The 21,100-nt window shown below is 50.8% G+C and overlaps 1 protein-coding gene across 3 annotated transcripts in view; it reads left to right on the top strand.

Moving 5' to 3' along the window:
- Positions 1 to 21,100, top strand: part of SBNO2 (strawberry notch homolog 2) — a 116,543-nt gene that overhangs the window by 42,427 nt on the left and 53,016 nt on the right. For 2 of the 3 annotated variants that reach the window (XM_084825941.1, XM_084825939.1), the window contains exons 4-5: positions 1,209 to 1,332; positions 17,008 to 17,169. In XM_084825941.1, the coding sequence (XP_084682067.1) occupies positions 1,209 to 1,332; positions 17,008 to 17,169 (286 nt within the window). Of the gene's footprint in view, positions 1 to 1,208; positions 1,333 to 9,468; positions 9,596 to 17,007; positions 17,170 to 21,100 lie in introns of those variants that run through there. The other variant, XM_084825940.1, reaches the window with a different exon arrangement.

Raw genomic sequence — 21,100 nt, forward strand, 5'->3', positions numbered from 1 at the left:
AGGGTGCTTACTCCCTGTCTACCTAGATCTAGGTTGGTGTTAGGCTAACTCCAGAGGTAGGTGACCTGGTGGCTGCCAGGTGTTTGGGACTACCACTTCCCCAATCTCTGTCCATTGGGTGTGCTGGCTGAGGCTGATGGGAGTTGTAGTCCCCAAACATCTGGAAGGCGCCAAGCTGCCTACCCCTGGGAGAGCAGTAGAAATATTTTGCGCATTACATTTCACCGGTGTAACTTTCATCTGTCAACTGGGCATTTCTTCCCCCTAGCTTGGCTTTTAAAGGCTCTCAAAAAGAATGCACCTGTTTTACAAATGCTGAATTGCTTGATCATATGCAACATATATGCATGGAGTCTGTTTTGGGACTCATCTGGTGGGTGAGGTCACGTGCATGAGTTGCCGCTGCTGTGCGTGTTCCGATCCTTACGGAGCCAAAACAGCATGATCTGTGCAGGAGGGGGTTACAGCAAGCTCAGGGGAATGTCAGCATTTGCAGACATACCGGAAAACCCCCCAAACAGCCTAATGAGACGACTGCTTAGTAGCCGTGGATGTTGTCTGTTGGGGGAGGAAAGGTCACGACTAGGGGGAGGTCACGACTGGGGGAGAGGAAAGGTCACAACTGGGACGGGAGGTCACGACTGTTCAAGGTTCCAGGTCATGACTGGAGGCTTGAACAGGGTCATGCTGCGCTGCAACATTTAGTTGCACTCCCTGCTGATCTCTTTTTAAGACAGTCTGCTACATCCTGGTGCCCTGCTCCTGGACTTGTTAGACTACAACTCCCATGAGCACCCAGCCAGTGCAGCCAACTTGGCTGGGGCTCATGGGAGTTGCAGTCCAAGGCATCCCGAGGACACCATGTCGAGGAAGGCTGTTTGAAGATGTCCTTGGACAAAGGACAGCATTGGGATGTTGGGAGAACCAATTGCTGGGGAATGTGGGCGGAGGGTGCCGTTTCACTGCTGACCTGCTTGTGGGCAGCTGGTTGCCCACTGTGTGAACAGAATGCTGGACTAGAGGTACCCTGGGTCTGATCCAGCAGGGCTCTTCTGGTGTACTGATGGAGTGTGTGATCTCATCCAGTGTGGCAGTCCATAAGTTCTTATTTTGCACTGACTTTTGGGGTGGGAATGCCTTTCTTATGGTGTCTCCAAATTCATCCTTCTGTTTCTCTTGTCCCCTCCCTCCCTCCCTCCCTTTTACAGGCAATATTTTAATACCCCCTGTGATTTCTACACGAGTTCCATCAATGGGCTGCAGTTCCCGGATCCCAGCTATGCATCTTCGGGCCTCACTGATTTCTTACCCAAAAATGGCGATTTTCCTCAGGTGAGAGCCAGGCCGTGTTCCTTCGCGACTGCGATTAGTGTTGAAGCGTGTTGTCTTTGCAGCGTTGTGAGTCCCCCCCTGCCCCCACGAAAGATCCCTCTCCTTTCTTCGTTTGGCAGTCCTAGAGAAGGTAACGGAAAGGAATATTTGTATTATGGACTGTGGGGCCAAGCTGTGAGCTGCCGTGCAATTCGACTGCTCCTAGTTTTGATGTGGTAGAATTTTATTTGTTTTGGTGGAAGAAGAGGCAGTGTTCACCATATATAGTACACCATCTCCCCTGCCTTAGGGATTTCTCATGGTATGGGTGGTGGTAAAGCCAGCCAATTTTTTTTTTCTGAATCTTTGGGAAAGGGCAATTAGTGATGTTGTTTTGCGATTCTTGTTTTGGAAATACATTTGCACTCCTCTGTTTTGATATGTCGGCTTTTCATCTTCCTCGCTTGTGTGGGGGACAAAGGATCAGCATTACAAACAAGCCCACAAAATTTACTGCCTGCAAAAATGCATTTCCAGCTGGCCCCAACTTTTTGGGTTCTTTCTGGCCTAAAAGGGAAGGGAGGGAATGAATCAATTTCAGCAAAGCTTCCGTCCTTAGTCGCCTGCAACCTGTTCTTAACTCGCCCCAGGCAAACAGCCACCTCCTTGCCTGCTATGTCACAAGCAGGGAGCAGCCATGTGTATAGGAACGTTTGTTTCATCTTATCACTTCCTTTGGGGGCATGACATTGGGGTATGGAATCCAGATGTATTTATTGCTTTGGCACTGGAAACGAAGAGGCAGGTGATGGAGGTGGATTTGACGGTGTGTAACCAATTACCTAGTAGCATTTAAGGCTCGATTAATTTTCCTGTTATGGCTCTGGTACCGTTCCAAGGAAAACAAGTGCCTTACAGGTAAAGCTCGTCTTCAGGCATTTAAGACAATAATCACATCAGCTGCTGATCTTTGAACCAGGGAGGTGGGGGCGGGGGAGGAAAACCACCCTATCTCCAACTCTCAGGCTGCTAAACCATACTCCTGAATGATCTGGGCAGTCTTCCTCTGGTATCTGCCTTCCTCTTTCCTGAGATTGCCTTGGGCATGTCTGCTCAAAGTTCCCTTACTTTTAGGGGAGGAAACATCCATGGGCGCTTGTAGCAGGGCCTTCTCAGTGGAGGCTCCCTCCAGTGCATTAACAACAGCCACTCTAGTCATTGATCGCTGCCTAGGAGGACACAGCTAAGTTTTCACTGCCAACCCAGACCCCTCGAGACGTGTTAGACTGCAAGTCCCATCCCTCCCATCGAGCATGGCCATTGCCCATGGGCCATGCTGGCTGAGGCTGATGGGAGTTGTAGTCCAAGGCATCCAGAGGGCTCCAGGTTGGAGAAGATTGTTGCGTTGGATGTTGTAAGTTGGGGGTGGGCAGAAAGGAGATCTCCAGACGTTTTGGACTTCCGTTCCCAGCAGCCCTTCCCCTTGGCCATGCTGGGGCCTTCTGGGAGTTGTACATCCCAGACATCTGGAGAGCGACCTTCTGCCTGCCCCTGTGCTTAAGTGGCCTCGCAAGAGCTTGGCCCTAAAAGACGGGATGAACAATTGAACAGATGTAATTGCAGCTAAGCCACGTGCGGATCCCATAGGGTGACCGTGCCAACTGCCACTGAGTCGGGCACCAGTGAACTACCACAAACAGCCGCTGGATGCATGTGAGCCTTTCTGTGGTGGTTACACAGCCGGTGGAGGGAGGGCGAGTTGCGCCCCGCCCCAGTGTTGCTTTCGGATGTGCGATGGTAACCAGGATCGTTGTTTTATCTGCTTTGGCTTCTGTGCCGGCTGCATCCATTCCTGGAGACGTCTCATCTGGTCATGGTCATGCATGCTTTAGTAACGTCCAGATTGGAGTACTGGAACGTGAGGCAGCCTCTGAGAACTGCCCAGGAATGCCACCACCAGACTGTGGTCTGCGGTTGGCCGGTTAGAGCATATTGGGGTGGCAGTGTTCGGTGTGCACTGGTGAACTTGTTCCTGGGCTCCATTTAAGGTCCTCGAATCATTGAGTTGGAAGGGATCTTGGAGGTCATCTAGTCCACCCCCTTGCTTAATGCCAGACTCAACAACAGCATCCCTGGCAGATGGCCATCCAGCCGCTGCTCAAATACCTCCAGTGAAGGAGAACTCACCCCCACCCAAGTCAGTCTGTGCTGCTGCTGCTGTACAGCTCTCGCTGTTAGGAAAGTTTTCTTAACATTTCCCTGCAACTTCTGCCCGTTGGTTCTACTCCTGCCCTCTGGAGCAACAGAGAACAAGTGTGCTCGGTTTCCTGTGTGACAGCCATTCAGAAGGAGCATTTGAAGCCCTAAATGGTGTAGAACCTGGATCCCTTAATGATCAGGCTTTCCCATGTATAACCCCTCTGGTCTGCTCTGTTCAGCATCAGGGTGCTTTAATTGCTTTCTGGTGGCTCTCATGAGGAGCAGGACCTTTTTGCTTGTGGGACCAATCTTGCAGAACAGGAGCCCTCCCCCTGGTGCCTAATATAAGCCTGTCTCATCAGAAGAGAACTTTGGAACTGGCTGGTGCAATCAGGGAAGAGAAGGCTATCAGTAGCTACTAGTCCTCATGGCTATATGCCACCTCCAGTATCAGAGGGAGTATGCCTGTGTACACCAGTTGCTGGGGAACATGGGTGGGAGGTAGGGATGTACGAAACGTACTTACCTTTCCGCGGATTATGTTTATGGGGGGGGAGGCATTCCGTCCCTCCCCCCGGAATCCTCGATGGGGGGGAGGTGCTCCGTTCCTCCCCCCCGGAATCCTCGATGGCCGGCTGTGCTCCGCGGCGGCTCCACAGAGCAGCCGGCCAGGCCCAGGCCAGAGCCGTCCACAGCCGGATTTCCGGCTGCGGAGGGCTCTGGGTAAAAAAACAAACAAAACCGCGTATGCAGATGGCGGCGGCTATGGCCACCGCCATTTGCGTTCCTTATTTTTGGCCATCTTAGTCTACGTAAATATTTACGTAGACTATGACGGCGAAAATAAAGGGGAACGCAAATAGCGTAGCGGGCGCTATTTGCATCCCTTTTTGATTCGCCATTTTAGCCTACGTAAATATTTATGTAGGCTAAAACGGCAAATCAAAAAGGGACGCAAATAGCGCCCGCTACGCTATTTGCGTTCCGCTTATTTTTGCCGTCTTAGTCTACGTAAATATTTACGTAGACTAAGACACCAAAAATAAGGAACGCAAATGGTGGCGGCCCTAGCCGCCACCATTTGAGTACGCGGTGTTTTTTTTTACCCAGCCATGATAGGCTACGTAAATCTTTACATAGCCTATCATGTCTTGAAAAAACAAAACAAAAAACTACAAGTCTGCAAATGGCGGTGGCGGCAGCCGGTTGGAAGACCAGCCACTGCAGCCGCTGCTGCCGGAGCCGCCGCCGCCTAGAAGATCCGCCCCAGGTAAGTCTCGTCCTGGGGGGGATCTGCGGGGGTGGCGGGGGGGGCAGGCCGTTCCGCCACAGATTTTGGGGGGCCGAATGCACTGGCATTCGGCCTCACCGAGATCCGTGGCGGAATTCTCTGCCATCCCTAGTGGGATGGGCCTGTTGCACCCGTCTCCTGCTTGTGGACTTCCACAGGCAGTTGATTGGCCACTGTGGGAACAGAACGCTGGACTAGACAGACCCTTGGTCTGGTCCAGCACATCTTGTCCTCCATTCTTTTCCTGCAGTGAATGGATAATCCCTCCCACCCTCTTCCGGACTGATGCTTTGCTGACTTTTATCATTTGGACGTGGCTGTGTGTTTCAATATCTATCACTCTTGATATTTCCTGTTCTTTTCCCCTTCGTGTTTTTTTTTAATCGTATCTGTGGTTTGCCGCTTTTGATTCAGTTTTGAAGGGAAAAGTGGGGTAGCAGTTCTTAATTAAATACGCAGAGCAGGGTGTTATCGGCGGTAACCATGGCCTTGTTTTTGGGTACCTACTGTTTGCCTCATTGTGACTAATCCCCATTCGTTTACATCAAGAGCTCACACTCGGCTGATAGTAACTTCGGCCAACGCTAGATTTCGAGAGAGAAAAATAAAACTGCCAGTGCAGGCAGGCCCGCGTATGCGGTAGCAGCACAAAAAACTGCCCCTGGGGTTTCCTGAGCTCTCTCTAGCCATCTGGGAAAGGCTCAGCTCAGGAGTGCTGCTCTTCCAGGGAGCAGTTTTGCCAAAGTCCAGTTTGGGAGGGCGCCTTGCTCAGGTTTGGCACATGCCTCCCTTGCTGCTTCCAAACAGCTGCTGAGTTGGGCACCAGTGAACAGCTGTGAACAACCGCTGGATGAATGTGAGCCTTTTTGCGACGGTTGCACAGCCGGTGGAGGGCGGGCAGGTTGCGCCCCGACCCAGTGTGGCTTCTGAATATGCGATGATAACTAGGATTGTTTTATATCCGCTTCGGCTTCTGTGCCAGCTCCGTCCATTCCCGGAGATGTCTGATCTGATCTTGGTCACGTGTGTTTTAGTAACGTCCAGATTGGGGCACTGTAATTTATTTATTTATTTATTAATTTTATTACATTTCTATACTGCCCAACAGCCAAAGCTCTCTGGGCGGTTTACAAAGATTTAAAACATTTAAAAATACAACATACAGATTTTAAAGCCAATTCCATAAAAAAGATACGAACGGACAATAGACACGAGAACATATATCTAAAACGACTTCAAACAAGCAATCTCAAAGCAGATAACCATAAGCCATTCCAGGACCGATTAAAACTTATCATATGCTGCCAAATGCCTGGGAGAAGAGAAAGGTCTTACCTGGCACTAAGAAGATGACAACGTTGGTGTCAGGCGGGCCTAGTCGGGGAGACCATTCCAGTTTTTGGGATCACCACCGAGAAGGCCCTCTCCCTTGTCGCCGTCTTCCAAGCTTCTCTTGGAGTTGGCAGCCGGAGGAGGGCCTTAGATGTTGAGCATAGTGTACGGGTAGCTTCATGTTGGGAGAGGCGCTCTGTCAGGTAATGTCAGGCAGCCTCTGAGAAATGCCCAGGAATGCCTCCACCAGACTGTGGTCTGCATTCAGCCAGGTGGAGCATATCGGCATGGTAGCATTTCAGGCAGAGTGTCTGCCTTGGGTGCCCTTAGCTTGGGCAGCGCGATGTGTCCCCTGCAAAAGAGCCTGTTGGACCAATTGCCCCGGATTCTGTTCCTTCACCCCTTTCTTGGCAATCCAGGAGTGCTTCCTAGAATCCCCCCGCCCCCGCCCAATCCACCCTTCTAGGTACTCAAATGCCAGCTCTTGGCACGGGCCTGGCTGGTATTGGCTTGGGCCGCCTCACGCTTCTCTTTGACGTGACAGCACATTGTGGTGGTGCGCTCTCATTGGCCGATTGTCATGCATGGGGCTGATTATGGGAATGGTGAGGTGCTTTGTAGTGTGGCAAGGCACTTCTGAGTATGCACAGAGAGCCTTTTTCATCCCTGGGCAATTCTGATGGTTTGGACACCTGAGATTAAAGATGGCAGAATTCCCCCCCCCCCCCGGTTTGCCTCTCTACGCCAGGATGGCCTACTCTGAGGGGAGGTGGCTTTCCGGGGTCTCAGAGACAGAACGCTCTTTCCGGTCTCCTGCCACCAGATCCTTTTTTAACTGGCGACGCCAGGGGCTGTACATCCCGCATGCAAAACCATGCGCTCTACCCACTGAGCTGTGCAGCCCCTGCTGTTCCTCTTTTAGCAAGTCACCAGCAGATTTTCACCCCCATGTGTTCGCGTGCTCCCAGAAGGACAGCGTTCTCTGTCTTGAGCCAAGCTGTCATTTGAGCCAGGCCGGAGATCGTGATGGTGTCCCGCAGAACAGTAGCCCTAGTAATAAGTAAAAAACAAGGTTGCCGGCTGAAATCATGAAGCTACAGAATGGCTTTTCCCCAATCCAGCACCTTCCAGACAGGCCGAACTACCAATAGGCATGGTGGCTGGGGAAGATGGGAGTTGTAAACCACACCCCCACGCCAGGTGGAGGAAGGCTGGCTACGGCTCCGTGATTTCAGTCACCAACCTAGTTGAGCTTGTTCCTTAACACTCTCCCTCTCTGTTCTTGTCTCCCCAGAACAAACCACGGCGTCCACGTCTGGGTTGTTCTTTCCCCAACAAGCCACAATTCTGCACTTGGCTGTCACAGGCCGTGCTCCATCCCTGGGTTGTTTAGCTCAGAGGGAGCGTGTGGGCGGCTGGGAGCACGCGTGCTCCTGCTCACTGACGTGCCGATCTCGGTCACTGACTGGTAGTGGCTCCCCAGCGCAGGGCTCAGCAAGGCAGCGCCTGAACCCTTGGAGAGAGAGCGTTCCACTGACTTGAATAGAGGTTGGGGGCGGGGAGCCCCCTGCCAAAAAATGGTTTGAGGTGGGGGAAGCCCACCCCCACTGAGGACCCTTGGGGCAGCAGGGTCCTTGGTGATGCGTAGGCTCCCCCCCCCACACAGTCATTTTTTGGCAGGACACCCTTTTCCCCACCTCAATTCAAGTCTGTATCGTTCCATCTCGGACAAGAAAGATCAGAATCCAAGGGCGCGGAGGGAGGCATGCTCCCGACATGTTGTGATTGGCTGTGCCGTCTGTGGCCCTTTGCTGTGGCACCCATGACTCTTTTTCAAACTGTCAGATGGGCCCAGAAAGGTTGCCCTCTCGTGCTCCAGGCCGTTTCTCTCAGCCCTACCTGGGGATTGAACCTGGGACCTTTGGCATGCAAAGTCGGTGATCTCCCACTGAGCTGCAGCCCTCCTCCAAAGCGACGTGAAGCAGCCTCGAAATGAAACGAACCAGTATTAAACCAGCATTGTCATGAGAACAAGTTTGTGCTGTTTAATGATAGCTGATGGTATCGTCTAACCTGTAAGAACAGCCGTCTTAGAATCATAGAATCATAGGGTTGGAAGGGGCCCATAAGACCATCGAGTCCAACCCCCTGCTTAGTGCAGGAATCCAAGTCTTAGGTCCTGCTATTTCGTCCCAACTTTTTACGACCACTTTTCCACAACCTGGGGCTCTCCAGGTGTTTGGGACTACAACTCCCAGCATTCTCGACCCTTGGCCATGCTGGCTGAGGCTGATGGAAGTTGAAGCCCAAAACTTCTGGAGGGCACCCAGTTGGGGAAGATCTAAGAGATCTTCTCTAAGAGGCCAAAACCTTTGACAAACCTGAGATGTAGCTCATCCCCCCACTAAAGTTGAACCCTCCCAGATATTTGTTCTTACATGTTCATGATTCATTCTGCCTGGGCCACTGAGTGTCCCTTTTTTTTATCGGAACCCTTTTCACACAAACCAATATCTTGACACTTAAAAAAAAGTTATTTATTCTGGTTCAGCGGAGGTGTTTAGAAGTGACACTTTGGTTACGGTTTGGAGCGGGGAACGCCGTTCGGTTCAGGTTCCGTCTGGCTTTCTAGAGATGAGTGTTGGTCGTGTGATACGATCTTTAGAAGAGAAGAACATTGTTCTTCTAGCAGCTGTTTGGGTTGGAACGGAAACCTCACTGGTTCCTTTTTTAAAGTGAGGTTTTATGACAACCCTTGGGAACCCTGTTTTAAATTTAGCCTTTAGTTCGGTTCACCCGACCCACTGAAAAAAGGAGGAAAAACTAACTTTGAACAACAAATGAAACTTCTTTTCCCCTTTTCTTGAAGCTAAAGGGGAGGGGTCACTGGGGAGAGAGGAGTCAGCTCTCGAACCCGAGCCCTCCAGTGCATATCTGCTCTTTGTTTACAGTGGCTCTGTGGTTTAAATTACACGACATACAGTAATTCTGCCCTCATTGCCAGTAATTTCACTGACTTACCAGGCAGGCTTCGTTTCCTGAAAGTCAGCCGGGCTGGACTTAGAGGAAACGTGTGCCCTCCTCTTCATGACTAAACCAATCGCTACACACTTTTATCGCAAAGGAGAGCTCTGGGGGTGGGGCGGGGAGACCGGCTTTCTCCCAACCTCCCTGCTTTGCCACCCTCCTCCCACTCCTCTTCTCCCCCCCCTCAGTCTTCCCCCCCCCTCTCTCTCTCCCTCTCGCTCTTTCTCAAATCCAGTGCCCATTCTTACGTCTCCATGCCCCTCTCTTGCTGCCTGCCGACACGCCTGCTGTCATGAGGCAAGACTTCTCGCCCCTGGGTGCTGAAAAACTCCGCTTGGCCCCTTCGCCAGAGACCGCCTCGCCTCGCCCAGCCTCGCATGCCAGCTTAATATGTCCCAAGTGCAGTTTTGGCTCAAGTATGCGTCTCTCTTCAAGGTAACGTTAGCTCCTCTTCTTGGTGGGGTAACATTCCTCTTTTTTTAAAAAAAAATGTGTATTGGCATTTTTATACATGCATTCACACAGAGACACACACACACACACACACACACACACACAGTCACACAGAGACACACTCACACAGAGACACACACATGCACACAGATCCCTCTTTCTATTTGAAGTGGGAGAGGGACTTTTTAAAAGGTGTGGGGGGGAGACTGCGTCTTGCTGTTCCAATGTCCAAAGTTCAGTGTACTTCGCTGACTTTCTCCCGACTTCATGACATTCCTCACTTCCTTGGCATGGCGAAAGCATCTGCTGAACTCAGGCGCCCTGTCGGATATGGGCAAGTACATCAAACTTTTAAAGAAGAAGGGGTGAGGGTCGAAGTGGTCCTTTTGCCATGACAGGTTTGAAGAAAACAAACAAACAAGGTTCTTACAAACAAAAACCCATTTGCAGGCTGAGCTATTTTTGACAGTCCCATCTTCTTGTTCTGAAGAAAACGCAGCAAACACAGTGGGTTTGTGTAGTTTTCTGATGTGTTATCCAAGCGGCCCGGGGTTAGGAAAAGTTTTTCATCCCTGAACAGACATACGAGAAGCTGCCATCATTCAGCTTTACCATTCCCCCTTGTTTTTGCCCAGCTTCCCGGCACCCAAACAACAGCCAAATGCCCCCCGTCTGTTTTCGACCCTGGGTTGCCAACGTGCATTTCGGAGCACGGCGTCAGTCCATTGTGCTTGGTGTGCAGCAGATGTTAAAGGGGATTAGCCAGGAAACGGCTGTGGGGTTAATATGAGGCAGGATTTGAAAACGATCCTGACCCCAACTTCGCCCGACCCTTCAGCCACGACCCTCAAGACTCCATTCCTTGCGTCTGAATGTCTTTAAAAATCCAGTTCCTAAAGATTTGCTTTTCTTGTCGTCAGCTTGCTCTCTCAATTTCTCGTTTCATCCTGATCTTTCATGGGGTGCTGGGCTATTCCCCGTTTTATCCTCAGCCCTGTGAGATGTCGTAGATGTACACTGTGCACGGAGGGTGTTGGTGTGAGCCTCCTTTGATGCCGAAACTGTGTTGTAAAGCAGGGGTGGGCAGAAGGCAGATTTGGATGGACTTCTGGGTCATTTGAGTAGATCAGCAAGGATTTCTGGCTCCCAATTGTTCAACAAGAACAGCAAGAAAATGACTCCCCCCCCAAAAAAAAACATCCTGCTACCCTAAATTATGTTGTTCAAATGAAGGAAGTTTGGGGTAACCGGGAGTGTATTTTTGTGTGGCAGGATTGCAACCTCCATTTGATTCTGGCACTCAAAACAGGTTCCTGTAGTAAGTCTTTTGCACCTGCCTCCGGTTGGTGGGACTTGGGGTCCTGCAGAGGAAAAAATCAAGGTAGAGATCCTGCAAGCTTAAATTCTGCCAGCCCTTCATGTAAAATGTGGATCTCTACGGAAATCAAATAATGCTAGTCACATTTGACGAAAGCTGATGTAGGCAAACAGCTATTGACCTGCGGGAGGGGACATGGGTTCAGATCCTTGCTTAGTCCCAGGCCATCGCTGTCTCCCAGCCTAACCTACCTTGCAGGATTGTCGCAAGGATAAAATGGGATCTCTTGCTGCATTCATGGGAAGGACAGGATGCAACGGATAAGGATTAGGCGTGCTGGATTAGGCATGCTATTTTGACCTGCAAGATACAACTTTAAACAAAACCAAGCCGGGTTTTTCTCTCTCTCTTCTTCATTTTACTAAAATAAATTATTTTATTTATTTATTCATTACAAAAGTTTTCAGTCTGCCTTTCTGCTGAGAATGCCCAAGGTGACCAATGGCAATGAAATTAAAATACCAACTAAAAATATAGTAACAAACCACCAGGAAACATAGAGGCTCCATTTGGATTTCAACTTCTGTTGCTGTTTAAGTGTGCAGGCTTTGGAACTGCACAGGTCTCTTCAGGCTGAACCGGAAAGATGCATTCGGAGTGTCACAGACATTTGCATTAGCTCCTGAGCTTAACAGGATTGCGGTGATGGCTTTTAACAGTTCCTTGCCACTTTTCTTCCCTGGCAGTGGGCAACTGTGGTCAAGTTTCTGGCATATTGGAGACTCCACTTGGCAGCTTAATAATGCTGTCCCATGCTGCTGGGTTTTGAGCACAGACACGCAGCTGTGTTAAACCCCTCTGGAACAGCTGTTGGGTCGAGTCTATACTAAGTCACTGCTGGGAGCGGAGAAGATTTGCTTACTTAGCCTCTCTCTCAATCTGGAATTGCCATGGTCACTTATTTTTATTTATGGCAAAAGTGGTTTGGGAGGCGGAAGAGGAGAGCGTCTTTCTACCCCAGGAGGGCTGATGGTTTGACGTGCCTTTTTCAGCTGCGGGCTTAACTTTCGGCCACAGGGCGAAGCCGCGTTTCCTTGTCGGGGCTTGGTTTTCTCACAGCCCCTCCGAGTTGCAAGCTGCGAGTATTAGGATGTTGAACGGAGTGGAAGGCAGCCCTCACTTTTGGGGAAGGCTTTTAAACCTCTCTCCGCCCCGCCCTGCCCTCCCATCCTCCTTCTAAATTTAGTTAAGATTCTTCCCCAGCCTACCAAATTGTAGCTGGACTTGTAGCTGCTGCTTGACTCAATCTTGGGCAAACAACGAACACAAATCCCCCCAAAGGGATGCAAAGACTACAAAAAGAGAAGAGACCGCGTCTCAAGATGTGGAAAAAAGCTTCTAGGCATTGGGCTTTAAATAAAATAGCTATTTTTGCAGCATCTTGAGACATGGTCTCTCCTCTTCTGGCAGCTTTTTCAGTCTCAGGGAGAACTCTAATGTGGGGGCTAAGCCCGGTGTAGATTTCTTCTGTGACCCAGTTGGCACAGAACGTCAGCAAATCATGGGTTAATTAACCTATGATTTGCTATGGCGTATGCTGGGCGCAAACTGCTTCCAATTTAAATATGCAGTCTTGCCACATGACGAGTGAACCCGGGTTGTTGGTGGGTTAAACAACCCAAAATTAACCTAGCGTCATTTGTTAGGTTAACTGTGGGTTGTTTAACCCACAAACAACCCATAGTGTCTGGGTTCGCATGTCACAGAGAAACCTACGATCAGGCTGATTAGTGGTTGCATATTCAGATTGGAAGTGGTTTGCCGCCACCGCATGCTGCTGCAAATCTTAGGTTAATTAAAAAATCAAGGTAGAGATCCTGCAAGCCTAAATTCTGCCAGCCCCTGATGTAAAATGTGGATCTCTATGGAAATCAAATAATGCTAGTCACATTTGACGAAAGCTGATGTAGGTGACCTGCAGGAGGGGACCTGGGTTCAGATCCTTGCTTAGTCCCAGGCCGTCGCTGTCCCCCAGCCTAACCTACCTTGCAGGATTGTCGCAAGGATAAAATGGGATCTCTTGCTGCATTCATGGGAAGGACAGGATGCAACGGATAAGGATTAGGCATGCTATTTTGACCTGCAAGGTACAGCTTTAAACAAAACCAAGCCGGGTTTTTCTCTTTCTCTTCTTCATTTTACTAAAATCAATTATTTTATTTATTTATTCATTACAAACATTTTCAGTCTGCCTTTCTGCTGAGAGTGTCAAGGTGACCAATGGCAATGAAATTAAAATACCAACTAAAAATATAGTAACAAACCACCAGGAAACATAGAGGCTCAATTAATCCTGTTAATTAACCCATGTTCTGCCGCCATGTGTGAATTGGCTCAGTGTGTGTGATTTTTGCACTGACATCCCCCAAGCCCGAAGGATCACACAAAAGCTGAGTTTGCTGCCGCATAACAACACAGCAACAGCTGTTAGCTGAGACAGCCTTTTAAAAGGAGTTGGACAATGTTGTGGGAGATGTCAGTTTAACAATGGCTGTTACTGATTCCTGCACAATGGGACCTCCAGGATCAGGGACAGTCTACCTTTGAACCCAGATCCTGGAAAGTAAACACCGGCTTGTGGGCTTCCAAATTTAACTGGCTGGCCGCCATCGGAAGCAGTATGCTGGGTTCTGATTAGCATCAGGCAAAAGGAGAAGGAGGCGGCAGAAGATGAGATGGCTAGATAGCATCACCGATGCAGTGAATATGAACTTGAGCATGCTCTGGGAGAGAGCGGAGGACAGGGAGGCCTGGCGTCCATTGGGTTGGGCACGACTGAACAACAAATGAGCATCATCATTATTATTAAGAAGTGCAGAACTACAGCAAAATGTCTCAGCGTGGAGTGTTCCTGTTCAGGGTGCCAGCCAGCCATACCCTCTACAAGATACTCCATTTCATTCTCCCTTCACACACCCCAGTTTTTTGTGTCATCCCCCTCACCTGCCTGCAAGACTCAGCACAGTCCTCATTAGGTTGTTTTTGGGATTCATTCCCCCCCCACACACACAACCTTTTAGGGTTCTTTTGTACTTCTGTAAACTGGTGTGGGTCTCCCCCCGCTCCCAAAAGCCCCTCTGCTGATTCCTCCCTCTTTTGCACAGATGTTGCCGTTCTGGCTTTGTAGGTATCCACACTCAGAAAATGAGTCATCCATTAGTCTGGTATCGGATTTACAATAGTGCACATTGAGCTTTACCAAGATCGAAGTGACAGGTCCCTGCCCCAAAGGCCTTGCAATCTAGAAAGAGACACAAGGGAGACCGGGAGTTAGCCAGGGCGAAAGGAGATGACTAAAATGGCCCCTCCGTTCTGGTCTAGCAGACCTCTTACATCTTTACCGGTGGCGGAGGTGGGGGGGTTGCACTGGCAATTAAGTCCTGGATTAGGCACAGATTAGCCCCAAGGCCTCTTCTGCATCCCTTGTCCCCTGTGTCTAGTAACCTGAGGCAGATTACCCCTTTGCAGGGAGGATTGATCAGTAGACCCTCATAAGATGAGCCCTGCTGGGTCAGAGCCAAGGTCTCGCTAGCCCAGTTTCTTGTCTCCAGCGCAGGCCAGCCAAAGAAGCCAGCAAGCAGGGCATGAGCTTGATAGTCCTTCCGCCTTGTTCCCCCTGCTCCTTAGCAGCCGGTCTCCCTCTGTAGAGGACGGCGCCGTTCAGCTATTGTGGCAAAAGGGAGCTTTGATAAGGCTTCGTGTCTTCCTCCTCCTCCACCTCCTCCTCCAACAAATGGCCTCTACCCCTTCCTGAAGCTGTCTGAGCGGGGTAGGCAGAAGGTAGCTCTCCAGATGTTTGGGACTTCGACTCCCATCCACCCCTGCTAGCATGGCCAAGGGTAAGGGACGCTAGGAACAGAAGTCTAAAACATCTGGAGGTCTCCTTTCTGCCCACCCCACTTTAAGCCAGTGGCTGCTGCCACATCCCGTGGCAGTGAGTGTCACGGGTTAACCCTGCGCCTGAAAGTGAAAGTGGGCGTGGACTTTCCTCTGCAAAGCTCGGTTCACGCCACTCATCATCCTAGCCACCCCTGTGCAGCGGCCGTGGCTCAGTGTGATAGAGCACATGCTTGGCCTGCAGAAGGTTTCAGGTTGGATCCCTGGCTTCTCCAGGCAGGGCAAGGAAAGAATCGTACCTGAAACCCTGGAGAGCTGCTGCCAGTCAGTGTCGACAGTACTGGGCTGGATGGGCCAATGGTCTGGCTCAGCTTCCTATGTTCCAGTGGAAAGAGCGCCCGGCCTCTCCGGTCAAAAGCAGGAGTGTAGAACCTCTTTCTGCTGGAGGGCTAAATTCTGCTTCAGAGAAGCTCTCTGCGGCTGCATTCCAGTGGTGGGCAGGGGTGAAGGCAGAAGGGGCAGGGCCAAAAATGCTAGCCTATTTGGGCTTAATGCTCTTATGGTCAGCACCTAAGCCTTGGAGAGGCATTCCACCCATTCAGAATGGAGGGGGCGGGGAGACACCAAACGATTGGCGGTGGGATGAAAGGGGGCAAGGCCAAAGGGAGGGGACGTGGCCCTCTGGGGAATCCTGCAGGGCCAGATTGGGGTCCCCTGGACCTGAGGTTCTACATCCCAGTCTAAAATCTCTCAGGTAGCAGGTGATAGGAGACAGCCCCTGTTTGAGACAATACTGGGCTAGAGGGACAGAAATAGTCAGACCTGGCATAAGACAGTACTGGGCTAAAGGGACCTAAATAGTCGGACCTGGTATAAGGGATTTCCTCTGTATGCTTGGGTGGTATGGAAAGGTTGTAGATCACTGGTAGAGCCCCGGCTTTGCATGCAGAGGGTCCCAGGTTCGATCCCCGGCAGCATCTCCAGCTTAAAAAGCTTAAAAGAAGAAGAAAGGATCAGGTAGACCCCTTTCTGCTCGGCACCCCAGAGAGCTTCCTGTTTAAATCATCCCTTTCTTCAGGACCATGAGGCTTGGGGAAAAAAAAGAATCCCAGAGCGACTGGGAGCTCGGTCCCTCGTGCAGCAGATGGAACACTTTGTCCTTTGCTGCGTGCTTGCCTGTGCATGATTCTCTCCAGGTTTTGTTGCTGGCCGAACGATTTGGCATGTCAGGGGAGGGACGAGCCCTCCCGCCCAGTTCAGATGTAAGGTGCTAAGCGAACCACAGCTGGAGCCCACCCACCCCGCTCCTTCAGCCGTTCTGCTGGCAGCAGGAACCATCCAGCAGCGTGCGCCACTGTGTCCCGGAGAATCCTGGCTTGCCGTTGTGTCCGGAGCGGCCCATTTTGCAGTCCAGTGGTGCGCTCGGTGGAATCAGTGCTGAACCTGTTGCTGTTCGGGGGCTCTCAAAATATATCTTTTAGTCTGTAGACCAGTTTCCAGGGCGCCGACGTGCTCCAGTCCACCACTGCAGAATGGGACCAGGAGTGTAGGGCAGCTGCTGCTCCCAGTCTCTCCCGTTAAATTCTATGGGATGCTTTTTGAATGGGTTCCATCCCATTAGGTTCTGTGGGATGCTTTTCGAATGGGTTCCATCCCATTAAGTTATGTCGGATGTTTTTCGAATGGATTTCAATCCATGCTGTACCTGAGAGAGAGAGAGAAAACAGGACCAGGAGCAGGGGTCCTTGAGTTTAGCCCCTCCCCACTCCAAGCCTACCCATTTATTTCTCTACCCCCCACCCCCACCCCATCCTGTGGAAGTGAATGGAGAAAAACTGAGCACTTTGCTTGGGTTGTTCCATGCTCGCGGCCCACCTGTTGCGAGGGTCCAGCTCACCCTTCCCCAACCTGGCACCCTTCAGATGTGTGGGACGGCAACCCCCATTATCCCCAGCCAGCATGGGAAAGTTAGACTGCAATCCCCAACATCCCCAGCGAGTTGCAGTCCAGCCCCCCTGTGCTGCTCTAGCCACACCGATTGCTGTAAATTTGTCTGGGTGGCCTTCTACGGGGGCGGGGGGCACAAACGGCCCTGGGGACAAATGACGTCACTAGTCATGTACATGCACCATCTTTCTCATCCCTTCCCCCCACCCCCTTCCCCCCTCCCCAAATCCAGGACTCTGGATACCTCAATGACCTCTCCAGCAACTCCCTTTTCTCCTCCCCTGCGGACTCCCTCTCCGATATCGCCGATGCTCAGGAATTCCTGCCCGCCGACCGCCTCAGCCACGTGCCAACGATATGGGACGTCAACACGCCTCAGCAGAACCAAACAGAGGTCAGTGTCGGGGATGTGAGTGTGCGTGAGTGTGTGCGTATGTGTCTGGCCTTCTCCCCCAAGCCTCAGCGTCTTCTGCATCTTTCCCCAACCTCGCCCCTTCTGGATGTGTCAGACTGCAATTCCCATTGGCCATGCTGGTAGGGGAGGGTGGACATTGTAGTCTAACACATCGGGGGGGGGCTCCAGGTTGGGGAAGTGTCCCACTCAGACTCAGCATTAAGGTCACTGAAGGGCAATTCCAAAGGAGGTCCATCGGAACCTAAGAAGAGCCCTGGTGGATCAGACCCAAGGCCCATCTAGTCTGGCATTCTGTTCCCACAACGGCCCACGAAAAACCCAGAAGCAGGACATGAGTGCCACAGCAGCACCCTCCCGCCCCTGTTCCCCAGCAACTGGTGCACAGAGGCTTACTGCCTCTGAGACTGGAAGTAGCATAAAGCCATCAGGATTAGTAGCCCTGGATAGCCTTCTCCTCCAGGAATTTGCCAGATCCCCTTTTAAAGCCTTCCAAATTGGTGGCCATCGCTACGTCTGTTGGGAGCGAATTCCATAGCTGAACTCTGCTCTGCGTGAAGAAGTCCTTCCTTTGATCTGCCCTGAATCTCCCACCCATCAGCTCCCTGGGAGGACCCCCCTGGGCTCTAGTATTAGGAGAGAGGGAGAAAAATGTCTCCCTCTCCACTTTCTCCACACCAGGCATAATTTTGTACACCTCTCTCATGTCTCCCCTCACTCACCTGACTTGCCCAAGGAGACAGTTTTACCAGGTGAGTAGGTGATTTCCAGTCTGAGGCATAGCCAAGGTAAAAATCCAGAGATCAGTCAAGGGAAAATACAGTCCAGAGGCAGAGTCAGGCAGGACTCCAGCATCCAGTAGCATGGAGGGCCAGATACAAGGCAGGGTCCAGGAAACAGGAGCACGAGGCACTGGAAACCGAGGAACGGTGTTGTTCCCAGCAGCTCTCGAGTTCCAACAGAGCTGATCTAGCCAGGGTGTCAGAGCCCAAGCAGGGCTCAGCTGAAGTTCATCACAGGCTTGTGTAAACAAAGCCCTCCTCGTGAGGAGGGCCCTACTCAGGAGGAGTCCACTTGCTGTGGTTTTTGAGGTGTGCGCATCGCCTCTGGGGGGTGGCCTGTGCCTCCACCTTCTGGCACCGGCCTCCTCCTCAAATTCTTTGGGGGATGTATGGTTCTCATCCAGGGGTTCTTCCGCATCCACCAGTACGGAGGACCTGGTGTAGCTAACCTGGAGATGCCAGTGTCAAGAGAACACACAGGGTTGTTGGACCTTCCACTGTCTCATCAGCATCTGAGGAGGCGTCCTGGCCTGGGTCAGGCATGACAGCTGGGAACCTGACCAAAAGGCAGGTTTACCTAAACGATCTCTTCAGGGCTTCACCGCCTGGGCCTCTGGGGGTCCCAAGATGGCCACGTCCCCTTTCCCTCAACCACTGATCAGCCTTTGTGCTGTTTTTTTCTCCCTTCTCAAAGGACTAAGTGCCTCTCTTAAGACTGAGTTATTGGCAGCTTTAAGGCGCAACCCTATGCATGTTTAGGCAGAAAAAGGCCCTACAGCTCCATCAGGTGTACAGTGTAAAAGGACACAACACACAAGGAGAAGGGAAGAGGAAAAAAGAATCAGGGCACACCCCTATGCATGTTTAGGCAGAAAAAAGCCCTACCGCTCCATCAGGTGTACAGTGTAAAAGGACACAACACACAAGGAGGAAGGGAAGAGGAAAAAAGAATCAGGGCACACCCCTATGCATGTTTAGGCAGAAAAAAGCCCTACCGCTCCATCAGGTGTACAGTGTAAAAGGACACAACACACAAGGAGGAAGGGAAGAGGAAAAAAGAATCAGGGCACACCCCTATGCATGTTTAGGCAGAAAAAAGCCCTACCGCTCCATCAGGTGTACAGTGTAAAAGGACACAACACACAAGGAGGAAGGGAAGAGGAAAAAAGAATCAGGGCACACCCCTATGCATGTTTAGGCAGAAAAAAGCCCTACCGCTCCATCAGGTGTACAGTGTAAAAGGACACAACACACAAGGAGGAAGGGAAGAGGAAAAAAGAATCAGGGCACACCCCTACGCATGTTTAGGCAGAAAAAAGCCCTACCGCTCCATCAGGTGTACAGTGTAAAAGGACACAACACACAAGGAGGAAGGGAAGAGGAAAAAAGAATCAGGGCACACCCCTATGCATGTTTAGGCAGAAAAAAGCCCTACCGCTCCATCAGGTGTACAGTGTAAAAGGACACAACACACAAGGAGGAAGGGAAGAGGAAAAAAGAATCAGGGCACACCCCTATGCATGTTTAGGCAGAAAAAAGCCCTACAGCTCCATCAGGTGTACAGTGTAAAAGGACACAACACACAAGGAGGAAGGGAAGAGGAAAAAAGAATCAGGGCACACCCCTATGCATGTTTAGGCAGAAAAAAGCCCTACCGCTCCATCAGGTGTACAGTGTAAAAGGACACAACACACAAGGAGGAAGGGAAGAGGAAAAAGGAATCAGGGCACACCCCTGTGCATGTTTAGGCAGAAAAAAGCCCTACCGCTCCATCAGGTGTACAGTGTAAAAGGACACAACACACAAGGAGGAAGGGAAGAGGAAAAAGGAATCAGGGCACACCCCTGTGCATGTTTAGGCAGAAAAAAGCCCTACCGCTCCATCAGGTGTACAGTGTAAAAGGACACAACACACAAGGAGGAAGGGAAGAGGAAAAAGGAATCAGGGCACACCCCTATGCATGTTTAGGCAGAAAAAAGCCCTACCGCTCCATCAGGTGTACAGTGTAAAAGGACACAACACACAAGGAGGAAGGGAAGAGGCAAAAAGAATCAGGGCACACCCCTATGCATGTTTAGGCAGAAAAAAGCCCTACCGCTCCATCAGGTGTACAGTGTAAAAGGATACAACACACAAGGAGGAAGGGAAGAGGAAAAAAGAATCAGGGCACACCCCTATCCTTTTTTTGGCAGAAAAAGCCCTACAGCTCCATCAGGTGTACAGTGTAAAAGGACACAACACACAAGGAGGAAGGGAAGAGGAAAAAAGAATCAGGGCACACCCCTATGCATGTTTAGGCAGAAAAAAGCCCTACCGCTCCATCAGGTGTACAGTGTAAAAGGACACAACACACAAGGAGGAAGGGAAGAGGAAAAAAGAATCAGGGCACACCCCTATGCATGTTTAGGCAGAAAAAAGCCCTACCGCTCCATCAGGTGTACAGTGTAAAAGGACACAACACACAAGGAGGAAGAGAAGAGGAAAAAAGAATCAGGGCACACCCCTATGCATGTTTAGGCAGAAAAAAGCCCTACCGCTCCATCAGGTGTACAGTGTAAAAGGACACAACACACAAGGAGGAAGAGAAGAGGAAAAAAGAATCAGGGCACACCCCTACGCATGTTTAGGCAGAAAAAAGCCCTACAGCTCCATCAGGTGTACAGTGTAAAAGGACACAACACACAAGGAGGAAGGGAAGAGGAAAAAGGAATCAGGGCACACCCCTGTGCATGTTTAGGCAGAAAAAAGCCCTACCGCTCCATCAGGTGTACAGTGTAAAAGGACACAACACACAAGGAGGAAGGGAAGAGGAAAAAAGAATCAGGGCACACCCCTATGCATGTTTAGGCAGAAAAAAGACCTACCGCTCCATCAGGTGTACAGTGTAAAAGGACACAACACACAAGGAGGAAGGGAAGAGGAAAAAAGAATCAGGGCACACCCCTATCCTTTTTTTGGCAGAAAAAGCCCTACCGCTCCATCAGGTGTACAGTGTAAAAGGACACAACACACAAGGAAGAAGGGAAGAGGAAAAAAGAATCAGGGCACACCCCTATGCATTTTTTGGCAGAAAAATCCCTACAGCTCCATCAGGTGTACAGTGTAAAAGGACACAACACACAAGGAGGAAA

Source organism: Heloderma suspectum, chromosome Z, assembly GCF_057233095.1.
Source record: "Heloderma suspectum isolate Gila_16-S chromosome Z, 16-S_ref, whole genome shotgun sequence".
NCBI classification, from domain to species: Eukaryota; Metazoa; Chordata; class Lepidosauria; order Squamata; family Helodermatidae; genus Heloderma; species Heloderma suspectum.